This window comes from Salvelinus sp. IW2-2015, unplaced genomic scaffold (genome assembly GCF_002910315.2).
Source record: "Salvelinus sp. IW2-2015 unplaced genomic scaffold, ASM291031v2 Un_scaffold2753, whole genome shotgun sequence".
NCBI lineage: Eukaryota > Metazoa > Chordata > Actinopteri > Salmoniformes > Salmonidae > Salvelinus > Salvelinus sp. IW2-2015.
In genome coordinates this window covers 12,155-25,395 of record NW_019944056.1, presented here as the reverse complement: position 1 = coordinate 25,395, position 13,241 = coordinate 12,155, and the positions used below count along the sequence as shown (strand labels likewise).

General features: G+C 42.2%; 1 protein-coding gene across 1 annotated transcript in view; it reads right to left on the bottom strand.

Moving 5' to 3' along the window:
• Positions 1-6,312: 6,312 nt before the first annotated feature.
• The window catches only part of flcn (folliculin), a 13,582-nt gene continuing 6,653 nt past the window's right edge, over positions 6,313-13,241 (bottom strand). The window contains exons 3-11 of the mRNA XM_024141795.2: positions 10,815-11,036; positions 10,437-10,603; positions 10,195-10,286; positions 8,611-8,774; positions 8,283-8,396; positions 8,059-8,182; positions 7,720-7,848; positions 7,330-7,432; positions 6,313-7,019 (exon numbers count right to left, since the gene is read on the bottom strand). Of these exons, the coding sequence (XP_023997563.2) occupies positions 6,812-7,019; positions 7,330-7,432; positions 7,720-7,848; positions 8,059-8,182; positions 8,283-8,396; positions 8,611-8,774; positions 10,195-10,286; positions 10,437-10,603; positions 10,815-11,036 (1,323 nt within the window). The 3' untranslated portion in view covers positions 6,313-6,811. The remainder of the gene's footprint in view (positions 7,020-7,329; positions 7,433-7,719; positions 7,849-8,058; positions 8,183-8,282; positions 8,397-8,610; positions 8,775-10,194; positions 10,287-10,436; positions 10,604-10,814; positions 11,037-13,241) is intronic.

Genomic DNA, 13,241 nt, shown 5'->3' with positions numbered 1-13,241 from the left:
GCAAAATAAAAAGTGGTTAAAGTAACCTAACTCACAGCAAAAAAATGTAAAGCAAGAAATCCATGTTATTTGTTGCTATGACTTATTGCAAATGACACTCGAGTCTTGAGAAAAAAACAATACACTAATATTGCAGTTAGCCATGACAGCCTTTATAATAGAATGCTTGTGACCACACACATCTAAATATTGCACTTGGGAAAAATACATATTTAGTACAAATAAAGAAAGAAACAAACAGGCATTATATTTTTGCTCTATTATAGCGGCCACTATAGTAGATATCAGTCAAGTGCACAAGGCTACATTTGTGCAAAAATAACGTCCACTGAGTAAAAAATTAAATAATACCCCCTCACTCACACACGTGTTACTGTTAAATTCAACAACAACAAAAGCAATATATTTTGACTACACTGCACATTATTACATTGTACACTTTCTGCCTGTGGACATCTGTTTCTTCAATGTGCCAGCAGAGCATGATGCCTTTTTTTTGGCAAATTGATCTCTTTCAGGCAGAGTACACCTGGCATACCCTTTTTTATCCACTGGCGCTGTATTGAAAAAGTGAGAAAGAGGGAAAGTGTGTGGTGTTCCTTCACCGCTATAGTGACATCCAGCTAAATCAGGCCCAGCTCCACTTAACTGCTTTAACTTACCAGTTAATACTATAGCGAATTGGTTAGGTTACAAACGTTAGCTCATCTGATGTTGTAGCTGTCTGACTTCATTAGCCAGTTAATTTTCACACCATAAACTCAATTATTTGATCAGTTAAGTTGGCTAATGTTACTCAACATTTCCCTGGCTAGCTAACGGGTAATTCGATCCAGCTAACGTTAGCAAGATACTTAAAATATTTGTTTCACCACACTTCCTCCCTCACTCAAACTTTCCAAATACCAGTTGTTTTTCGGTTCCAGCTCATGAAGTACACTTCATCACCTTCTCACCCCCGTCTCCGTGGTCAGGCTTCTCACCTACCTCTCGTTATCGTTCAGGGGACGCGCTGCTGTAAATTAACTTGCAACCTGCCTTCCACTCTCTTTCCAGAGCGCGCGCTGTTGTTGTATTTTTCTCTCTACCGTCGCGTGCTGCATTCTGTTGTTATGTGAACGATTGGCTGAGCCCTTGTATACAGTGCAGCCAGTATTGCTCCAAACACGCATCACTCGTTCGCATACAGCCAGCAGTCATCCAAAGCCCCCCCCACCTTTTCTCATCGGATCTAGACGAATCACGTAGGTCACCTATTTTGGATTCAAAACGGCGAATTTCGCCGAAAGGTGACTAGTTTGCATCCCTGGAAAAAACGTTATTCTCCCCTGTTTTAGCCATTTTCTGTCATTTTTTTACTACAACAAGGCATCTTTATAGTGTTTTGTTGCATTTGCCAGGGCATATTGTTTTATTTTTACATAACTTAGTCCAAAATGTTTAAGGCTGCTGCGTCTCTTTTGAGTACATGCTGCTACTTGTTCAACCCCTCTGGCAACCTACAGTACACTCTCTCTTTCCAAAACAGTTCATATAGACTACTAGAGTCATAGCCTCGGGAAGTAGTTTGGGGAAGAAAGTTTTTCTGGCAATACAGACGGCTATATTGTTTCGCTAATACAGGACCAATGCAATTGCTGCACCCTCAGCCCCCATACCTCCCGCGGTTATAACTGGAGTATGTCCACGACATGGTATACCTACCCCTTTTGTCATACCCCTGTCATCCAGGGCTTGTATAAGGTTGGAGATGAATTCGAAGCTATGGTGCTCTGGCCACAGCTGGCTGCGGAGCTGGAGCCAGGAGTCAGAGAGAACAGTCGCAGCTCGGAACACACAACACTGGAGGGACAGCCGAGGCAGAAGTAGGATTTTAGACACAGAGGTTACGCTGATGATTTGAATAGACGGCGTACTGGAGTACTGGAACCAGTAGAGGCTGCTGAGGGGAGGACGGCTCATAATAATGTTTGGAAGGGAGCGAATTGAATGGCGCCAAACACATGGAAAACCAGTGTTTGATACTGTATATTTGATACCATTCCACAAACTCTGCTCCACCCATTACCATGAGCCGGTCCTCCCGCATTGCTCAACAGAGAGTCAGAATGAAGGATTTAATGATAGACAGCAGCTACACTAAGTGTGACATGTTTGTATAAAACACGAGAATAAATCATTTACTAAAATGGTGTCATTTAATCAATAGATGGTGCCTCACCGGATCAGTGTTGCACAGCAGGTTGACATTGTAGTGGTGGGAAATCCAATAGTCTTTAGGGAACACCTTACGCTTGGAGGAAAAAACTGGTTCAGGAATTACAGTATACACAAGAGCATCTATGCCAATAGACAAAACATCAAATTGATAAAACATGTAACCACTAGGAAGTGAAAGCATATTTGTTTAAACCACTGTCATTACTCAGGGTGCATGCAGGTACAAAAGGATAGCCACAACGTTCAACTCACAAATCCAGAGTGGTCTGAGTTAATGGTGGTTTGAAGATTATCGACAACCCCCCTCAAAAAGTAATCACATCCGCTACCTTGGAGTGTCAATATTGATAGCAACAGTAAAACTGTGAGAGATCGAAGTAAAGAGAGAGAGAGAGAGAGAGAGATGCAGCAGGTTAATGGATGGAAAATGTATGTGTCCTGCCCATGTGGTTCCAGCCACATGCTTAATGAGAAACATCATGACTTCATATTAACTTATTGCTTTAATTAATAGTTTGAGCAAATTAACTACAAACCCAAATTACAGAACCACTATAGGAATTACAGTACAATGGTAATGTGGTCAAATTAATTAAACAAATACAAATCCACTAATCTGGTCAAATTAATTAAACAAATACAAATCCACGAATCAATCAATTCACTTTTGCATACTCTGAATTTATGTCATCACTGAATTCCTCTTACCTGATCGTGACATCCTTTTATCTTCATGAGAAAGGCCACTTCTCCATTTCTGTGGTTGAAACCATGCAATTCGCAGCTCAAATAAGTCCTCTGATCTGACTAGGCAAAGTTTCCTCAGCGGTTCCGTCAAGTGTGTGACAGAGTGAGAGAAAGAGAGAGAGAGAGAGAGAGAGAGAGAGAGAGCTCTGAGCTCTGAGTCTTTTCTTTTTCCTCTACTGTTGAGATTCCAGCTTAGTTGACCTCTTTTTTAGAATTCCTCCTTTTGTCTCCCTGGTACTTTCCAAATCTCCACACCCCCTTCTCTCACTCAATCTGCACTGCGATCTCACTTTGGATTTTCCCACCTCCCAGTTTGTCAAGCTGCAGCCTCTCTCTCTCTCTCTCTCTCTCCTTTCCCTTTCTGTTTCCCTGTTGACCCAGTATATTACAGACCTCACTCTCTTCTCACCCTTTAAATGGCTAATGGACAGAGTGAGAGAAACAGACCCGCTATCAATTCAATTCAATTCAATCCCGCTATCTCTCTCTCGCCCTCTGGGCAGTCTGTCTGTGTGAGCTCAGACAGAGGCTAGCCTGAAAGGGAAAGTGCTTGATATCTGCTCCCTGTAAATCTCTCAGCCCCTCCCACCACCAGTCATTTCACCTCCCTATTGACTGACCAAGCCCCCTCTCCCACGCAATTAAATTAAATTAAATTCAAGGGGCTTTATTGGCATGGGAAACATATGTTTACATTGCCAAAGCAAGTGAAATAGATAAACAAAAGTAAAATAAACAATACAAAATAAACAGTAAATATTACACTCACAAAAGTTCCTCTCTCTCACTGTCTCTCTCCCTCTCTCTCTGCCACCCCCACCCCCAATCCAAATGAGTCCTCAAAAGGCTTAAGTCATGCCATATGTTTTCAATCCCCCCATGTGTGCCTGAGCGTGTGCCTGCCTCCTTGTCTCCAGTGAGCCAGTTAGTAATACTCACCCCGTTGAGTCACCAGAGGATCTCATAAATCAAGAATTATCTTGTATTTTTGGGTCGCTAAAAGGATTGCAACACTGACTGACATAMGCTGCAAGTCATTCAAGTGTGCAAAGCCAATAATCATCATGACAGTGAAGCTGATGTTGCTTCTCAAAACAAAATAATAAATTAATAACAAAAAAATGGCCGTTGATTTGAAATGGAAAAGTTTAATATCCCACAGTTTGGAGGCTTAGATACTTTCTCACATTTTGATAGCACTTTAATTTGTGGTACACTAGTTTATTATTTAAAGTGCTACACAGATATTTTAGTTATGACAAACTAGTATTGGGAAAGTGAGTGGGGATCAGAAGTAGATCAATTAGTACATTGTCATGTTCAGGTTTTACGTAGCAATTGTTGTAGTACTACTTCTTGTGTCACTTCAATTTTGAACATGGGCCAAGAGAAACAGTGAATGTTCCAGAGATCCAAAGGGAAAAGGAAGACAGAGTTCTGCAGTCCAACAGACCAACATTCTTCACCCTCAGTCTCAACTCTTTTCACCTTGGTCCTCTGCATAGGGCTGTAGGATGATCCATGATCTCAGGTCAGTTTAGCATATTCTTAATTTATGGTTCAGGTTAGGATGTGGTAATGATAAGATGGTTCTAGATCTGTGTCTAAGAGCTTCTACCCAGAGTGTATATACAGTGCACTCTGTAATTATTGGATCAGTGAAGCATGTTTTCTTTTGGCTCTATACTCCAACACTTTGGTTTTGAAATTATACAATGACTATGAGGTTAAAGCGCAGACTGTCAGCTTTAACTTGTGGGTATTTTCCTCCATATCGGGTGAACTGTTTAGAAATTACAGCACTATATAGTCCCCCCATTTTAGGGGACCAAAAGTATTGGGACAAATTCCCTTATATGTGTATTAAAGTAGTCAAAAGTTTAGTATTTGGTCCCATATTCTTTGCATTCAATGATTACATTAAGCTTGTGACTTAACAATCTTGTTGGATGCATTTGTGGTTTGTTTTGGTTGTGTTTCAGATTATTTTGTGCCCAATAGAAACTAATTGCAAATAATAATAATGTTTTGTCTCATTGAGTCACTTCCATTGTAAATAAGAATATAATATGTTTCTAAACACTTCTACATTAATGTGGATGCTACCATGATTATGGATAATCCTGAATGAATTGTAAATAATGATGATTGAGGAAGTTAGATGCACAAATATCATACACCCCAAAAATGCTAACCTCCATGTTATTGTAATGGTGAGAGGTTAGCATCTCTTGGGGGTATGATATTTCTGCATCTGTAACTTTGTTTTATTGTCTAATCTACTATATTATAAGACCTAACGTTCCACCAGCGGGCTGGCCTACAGTTTACAATATCAAATCAAACATTGACTGGGTCATGTGTAACCAACTGTATTTCTTTGTTCTGTGTTGAAAACACACTTTAAGTAGGTATGATTCACTGGTACATTCTATTTATATATATTTTTTTTAAAAGCTCAAATTTCACCCACTCTTTTTAAGAACTATAATAAAAAATGTTTAACCTTTATTTAACTAGGTAAGTCAGTTAAGAACAAATTCTTATTTACAATGACCGCCTACCCCGGCCAAACCAGGACGACGCTGGGCCAATTGTGCGCCGCCCTATGGGAATCCCAATCATGGCCGGATGTGATACAGCCTGGATTCGAACCAGGGACTGTAGTGAAGCCTCTTGCACTGAGATACAGTGCAAGAGTAGAAGTATAACTACACACCAAAATGTATGTTATAATACTCCCTAATTTGATCAAGCATTATATACATACACAGTAAAAAAAAACAGGGCATGAACTTGAACAAAGCCTCGTGCTACTGGATTTTACAAGTCTGCAGACTTCAGCAAAAGCCTTCTGAAAGGGATCAAATAACTGCGAAAACACAAAAAGCTTTGCAGTTATTTACTTTTAATAATGAGTTACTAGCTTGTTAGTGAAGAAGCCCCCTGCTGATGTGGTAGTATACAACACAATGATATGTTGAGGGACTGAGATCTCATTATGCAAGGGTTTTTATGTTGCGTGTCACCGAAGACCTAGAACTGTTGTTTTACACCACTTGAGGTCTCTTGGCTGACAGCCACTCATTGTAAAAAAAAGCATGTGAGAGGGAACTGGCAAAGGACACAAGTTTTTTTCCCCTCCACTCTTTTTCTTCCTTTGATTTAATGATTCTCCACAAGATGGTGCCATTTGGGAAAAAGGATGAATGCCACACCAATATTTCAGTTTCAGCTCAAGCAGTTATTTTATTTGAATATCTCTGTACAATGAGTTAACAAACTATTGAAACTTTTATAATAAGTCAGACATAAAATTGTGGACAGTGTTTCTATAATAATTCCCTTTTGATTACTAAAAAAAAGATACAAATTACTTATTACGTTTTACGTAATGTATCTGAATTAATTATTAATTTAAAACCGACCCATGGAGTGGCTTTTTGTTCTTTATGGTGAAGGATGGGTTTTAATCAAGTCAGCACCTGGACACAAACATATCCTTCAGTCAGTCTATCTGTCATTACTCACTCATTCACACTCGTTTTCTTTCCCTTTCTCTCTGTCTGTCCAAATACAGTAGTAGATGCATGCAGAGGGTGCTGGGAGGAGCTAATCGACGGGCTCATTGTAATGGCTGGAAAGGTATAAATGGAACGGTGTCAAACACATCAAACATATGGAAATCACGTTTGACTCCGTTCCATTTAATCGATTCCAGCCGTTACAATGAGCCCACCCTCCTATACCTCCTCCCACCAGTCTCCTATACTGAGATACAGTATATTTCACTCCAGCTGTATGGTCTCTCCCGCTACCTCTCATCTTCTCCTCCACTGCTCTCTCACTGGCTAAGGGGCCTCTCCCCTCCTCTGACAGCGGTCATCAGATGGCTCTTGTAGGTCTTGCTGAGTCCCGTCATCCAGAACTTGAGCAGCYTGACGTTGTCCTCCTCCCCAGRCCCCGTGGCACCCAGCAGGGCCAACACCTTCTGGGTGTCCTCCCTCCCACGCCCATCTACCTTGGAGAACTTAAACAGCACCTTCACTTTACTAAGGAATTGAAGGGATAGAGAGAGGGGGTTAAGGGGAGGATGGGTATGGATAGAAGTGGGAGGGAGAGGAGTTATTGGAATTTCCCAATGATTCTGGTCTACATTAAGCATTCCACATCATCCTGTACTGCACAGCCAATGTAACCAGGCTGGGGCTTTGGGGGGTTTCATAGGGGGACTTGTTTGACTCTTTAATGCCACTATCTACAGTTGCATACCTACATACCTCTGTTTAGAAAAAGCCAAAGAAATGAAACGTCAAAGTTTAAGGAAATTCCCTGCTAATCAGAGGGGTTGTTGTTACTCACTTCATCCACTCCTCCTTCAGACACAGCAGACAGTGAGAGACCACGTCCACTGACAGGTTCTCATTGGACAACGCCACCTCGATCTTATTCAACAACGTGGGACCTGAGAGAGGGGTGGGGGGAAGAGAGAGAGGAATAAAGAGCAAGGGAGGGGGGGTAATAGGGGTGAAGAGAGACAGGGGTGAAGAGAGACAGGGAGAGAGCACGAGAGATGCAGGTCAATAAATTGAAACTGGAAAGTTAATGGAGGGAAATTTCACACGACTAATTGCATCTCTTTGACCTTTGCCATGATTGTTAACTAGAGATGCCTTGAAGAAGACATGTATAATGTATACCTTCATGTTGATGATGTATACAGTATATTGTCCAGATGGGGTATATCCTCACCTTTATCTGTAGGCTGTGAGTTGGTACTRCTGATGTTGAACTGGTAGAGTGAGAGGATGTCTTCACCACAAGCAGCAGAGTACAGAGAGCCCCTCTCCACACTGACCACATCCACCAACACTGAGAACTCTGGGAAGGGACACAGCAAGATGGACATATTTTATGGGTATTTTAGGATTCGAAACCTTATGAAAATCTTTTATTTGTTAATTGTTCTGTTCGCACTTATAACTGATATCATTATCATACAGTATTTTATTATTAGCATATGTAATAGTGATTATAAGCAGACCTCGAAATAAAGCAGTAACCACAGTGATGTATTCTGGGTTTGTGTACCTGAGGAGCTGACGTGTGTGGGGATGGGCACGTCAGGGCTGAGGCCCAGGAAGTTACATCGGTATGCTTCCTCATACTGGGCGCTGTACGTCACAGAGCGGACACAGCCCACCGGGAGCAAGGCCTGATGGGATATATACCAAACCATGTGATTAGCGATGAATGTTAGGAGGAATATTCTTTATTAAAGGGGGATACGATGAGTAAACTTTTGATTGGCTGACCTTCAGCATGGTGAATGCTGAATGGATGAGCCCTGGGTCAGCCCCTCTCAATATGACCTGATTTCCCATGAGCACGTGCCATGCTAGCTGGCGGAAATCAGTGGTCCCGAGCACCTGCGTACCAATCAGATAACAGATATCATCACAAGGAAACAGACAAGAAATGCATTCACAAAATAAGAGGATATTGGTTTCCCTCTTTAACCAATTGGCTCACAAAGTTGTTGTTTTTGAAACCAAGTGGTTAACAGAATTAAGTATGGCGTATGATGTGCTAGAAATGAAAGTGTTCATGATGTGGTAGGGAGAAAGGCACACCAATGTTTACCTGTCTTAAATGTCTCAAGGACCTGAACTTTGGACCAGGATACCCCTCTGCTTTCCCCTCGTCAAACAAGAAGTCTCTGTACAGCTCGCTCTCCGATTGGTGGCACTGGGGTCTAGACCCACCCCCTTCTGCTCCTTCCCAGCAACTCATTTCCTCCTCTTGCTCTGAGAAGACAACAGGACATTGTTAAAAAGACATACAAAACACCCAATATCGGGACTAATTCCAAGATATATACTGTATATATACTGTTATTTTATTTTAATTGATTTAGCCAGGATAGTAAACAAAGTAACAATTGCAACTATTTTCCTGATTGGAAGTATTCAAGTTTCATAGCGACTTGCAATATCAGAGCTGAACAGGGGGGAGCAATGGAAACATTTTTGTCCCAAAAATGGTAATCAGAATGGAATTTGTGTGATATGGTTGAGTGAGTCACATCGTAGCTCTGTCCTCATGGTCTAACCGTGTTAATCACACGTTTACTGTAGATACGGACTCCTGTTCCACTCTGACACACTGGGCAAGCACATGACTTCTCATGATAATGCTGTCAGGAATGCTTTACCCAGATATCAGATTACACCCTTTTTATTTACTTCTTTTAACTTGAGCCATATGGGGTAATATGTCTCTCTGACTAGTGTTAAACTGGTCTCACGGTGTCTCCCACCTCTAGAGTTATCCTGTCTGTCTGCCTGTCTGTCTCTCTATGAACACCAGCACATACCTGTCTGTCTCTATGAGCACCTGTGCGCACCTGTCTGTCTCTCTATGAGCACCCGTGTGTACCTGTCTATCTCTCTATGAGCACTAGTGCGTACCTGTCTGTCTCTCTATGAGCAGTAGAGTGTACCTGTCTATCTCTCTATGAGCACCAGTGTGTACCTGTCTGTCTCTCAATAAGCACCTGTGTGTACCTGTCTGTCTCTCTATGAGCACCTGTGTGTACCTGTGTCTCTCTATGAGCACCCGTGCGTACCTGTCTGTCTCCCTATAAGCACCTGTGTGTACCTGTCTATCTCTCTATGAGCACCCGTGCGTACCTGTCTGTCTCCCTATAAGCACCTGTGTGTACCTGTCTATCTCTCTATGAGCACCCGTGCATACCCGTCTGTCTCTCTATAAGCACCCGTGCGTACCTGTCTGTCTCTCTATGAGCACTAGTGCGTACCTGTCTATCTCTCTATGAGCACCAGTGTGTACATGTCTGTCTCTCTATGAGCACCTGTGCGCACATGTCTGTCTCTCTATGAGCACCTGTGTGTACCTGTCTGTCTCTCTATGAGCACCTGTCTGTCTCTCTATGAGCACCGGTGCGCACTTGTCTGTCTCTCTATGAGCACCCGTGCGCACCTGTCTGTCTCTCTATGAGCACCTGTGCGCACATGTCTGTCTCTCTATGAGCACCCCGTGCGCACCTGTCTGTCTCTCTATGAGCACCCGTGCGCACCTGTCTGTCTCTCTATGAGCACCCGTGCGCACCTGTCTGTCTCTCTATGAGCACCCGTGTGTACCTCTCTGTCTCTCCATGAGCACAAGTGCGCATCAGTCTGTCTCTCTATGAGCACGCGTGCGTACCTGTCTGTCTCTCTATAAGAACCAGTGTGTCCTCTGTGGGAGCTCCCTCCAGCAGCTTCTCTGTCAGACGACTACCACAGGCCTTCAGTAACCTGCAGTAGAGGAGAAAACACAAGAGAGTGTATCAAACAACTGGGATAGACAGATAGAACACTGTACGACTACCCCTGATGTTGACTGTATGTCTGCTATTGTTTAGATTAGTAACCTTAGTGATCGTTAGCGACAGTTAGCTGTCTCACCAGCTGAAGGAGGAGTGTAGGCTGGCCCAGAGGTTGGTGTGCTGGGTGAGGGAGGGCAGGGAGCGGGCCGCGTTACCACTCCTCTGGTGGGGGAAGACAGCAGGAGAGAACACACTGTTCATCCTCACCGCCCTCTGAGGACACACACACTGTTCACTGTCAAACACCTGTAGAGGATAGGGGGAGGGGGGAGAAATTAGAGGGAGAGAAGTCAAACATGGCCCCCCTATTCTGTCTGGTAGTAAGAGTTAGTGTTCATGTTTATTTGTCTTATGTTTAATGTTCACGTTATGAATAGTAAGTGTGTTTTAATGTGTGTGTATATATCTATGTCCCATACATTTAACATGGTGTGTTAGTYTGTGTGTGTGTCCTTACCTTCAGTGCTGTGCTCTGTAGACTCTGTATAGTGAGTCTGAGGTGGCGCAGCAGGAAGGGCCAGGAGTTGATGAGGTAGATCCTGTCCATGGCTACCATGACRATACTGTACCACCGCTGGAAGCCCCGGGCCAGGCTGTCCTTGATGAAGAATGTGTGAGAGAACACAAAACCATGCTGCTCATCCCCAAAGAAGATAGGACCCTCACGACCTGGACACACCTAGAGAGGCAGGGAGGGAGAGAGGCAGATGAGAGAGGGAGGGTACTGAGGCGAGAACAGACATTAGGAACAGAGCAAATGGAATGGCATCAAACACCTGGAAATCAGGTTTGATGTATTTGATACCATTCCACTGACTCCGCTCCCGTCATTACCACAAGCCCGTTCTCCCCAATTAAGGTGCCTCCAACCTCCTGTGATATCTATCTATCTATCTATCTATCTATCTATCTATCTATCTATCTATCTATCTATCAGGGGTCTCCAACAGGTAGATCACGCAGTAGCTCGCAGCCCACCAATGAGTAGCTCACCAAACAATTCTGAAAGTACATGCAATTTTCACGTGTTCCACAGCAAACAAATCTCACAAGTAGACTCAGACACTGCAAGCTCCCAGCTACTATCTAATCAACGCAACATTGACATTATCCCACCCCTGGTTAGTCACCAGGGCCTAAAGTCACGTTACCCTAAAGGTGCAGGTGAACATTTTGGTTAAAATAATGAAATTAAACAATATAATTACTTCTTACTAGTAATACATTTATTGTTTTACAAACATTAAAAAGCATGTCATCTGTTTTTGAGTGTTTTGTTGGTGTAATTTTAGCGGGAGAAAAATATTTTGTCTGGTAAAAATTCTGAGTGGCTGGTAGATTTTTTAATCTACCTGCCACAGTGGCTGGTGGCTTAAAAAGTAAATGTTATGCCCCGTTGGCTTAAAAAGTAAATGTTATGCCCCGTTGGCTTAAAAAGTAAATGTTATGCCCCGTTGGCTTAAAAAGTAAATGTTATGCCCGTTGGCTTAAAAAGTAAATGTTATGCCCCGTTGGCTTAAAAAGTAAATGTTATGCCCCGTTGGGCTTAAAAAGTAAATGTTATGCCCCGTTGGCTTAAAAAGTAAATTGTATGCCCCGTTGCTTAAAAGTAAATGTTATGCCCCGTGGCTTAAAAAGTAAATGTTATGCCCGTCTGGCTTAAAAAGTAAATGTTATGCCCCGTTGGCTTAAAAAGTAAATGTTATGCCCCGTTGGCTTAAAAAGTAAATGTTATGCCTAGTTGGCTTAAAAAGCCACACCCAATAGCTGCCAATTAATTTCCAGCAATATTGCGTCTGTCTGTGTGGTGCACACATTTGTTCATCCCTCCGTGTGTAGCCAGTTGATGTGATAACCATCTCGTGGATTGATAGAAATACTTCCCCCAAAACCTTCTCAATTAAATGTTAACTGCAAAGTAGGCTTACCTGGCAGAAGTATATCATGAGTAAGTATATCATTTGTATCTATTATTTGGTTATTTGCTAACTTTGTCATGAAATGAGCAAAGAACCACCGCTAAACCGGCACATTCCTCACTCCCTAGATGCACGATTAAAAGGGCCAGATTCGCAAAGTGGAACTACACTTCAAAATAATTAGTTTTTTGTTTTCTTCCAGACCCCCCCAAAAATTGTCTTCTGCTGTGATTTAGGCATTGACATGGACTCAGCACATCCAATTTCATTGTTTCTCTATGAACAATTGTAATTTTCAGAGTGAAAATTCAAACTGAGAACATAATTTGGGAATATACAGTTGAAGTCAGAAGTTTACATACACCTTAGCCAAATACATTTAAACTCAGTTTTTCACAATTCCTGAATATTTAATCCTAGTAAAAATTCCCTGTTTTAGGTCAGTTAGGATCACCACTTTATTTTAAGAATGTGAAATGTCAGAATAATAGTAGAGAATTATTTATTTCAGCTTTTATTTCTTTCATCACATTCCCAGTCAGAAGTTTACATAAACTCAATTAGTATTTGGTAACATTGCCTTTAAATAGATTAACTTGGGTCAAACGTGTCGGGTAGACTTCCACAAGCTTCCCACAGTAAGTTGGGTGAATTTTGGCCCATTCCTCCTGACAGAGCTGGTGTAATGGAGTCAGGTTTGTAGGCCTCCTTGCTCACACACGCCTTTTCAGTTCTGCCTACACATTTTCTATAGGGTTGAGGTCAGGGCTTTGTGATGGGCACTCCAATACCTTGACTTTGTTGTCCTTAAGCCATTTTGCCACAACTTTGGAAGTATGATTGGGTTCATTGTCCATTTGGAAGACCCATCTGCGACCAAGCTTTAACTCCTGACTGAGGTCTTGAGATGTTGCTTCAATATATCCACATAATTTTCCATCCTCATGATGCCATCTATTTTGTGA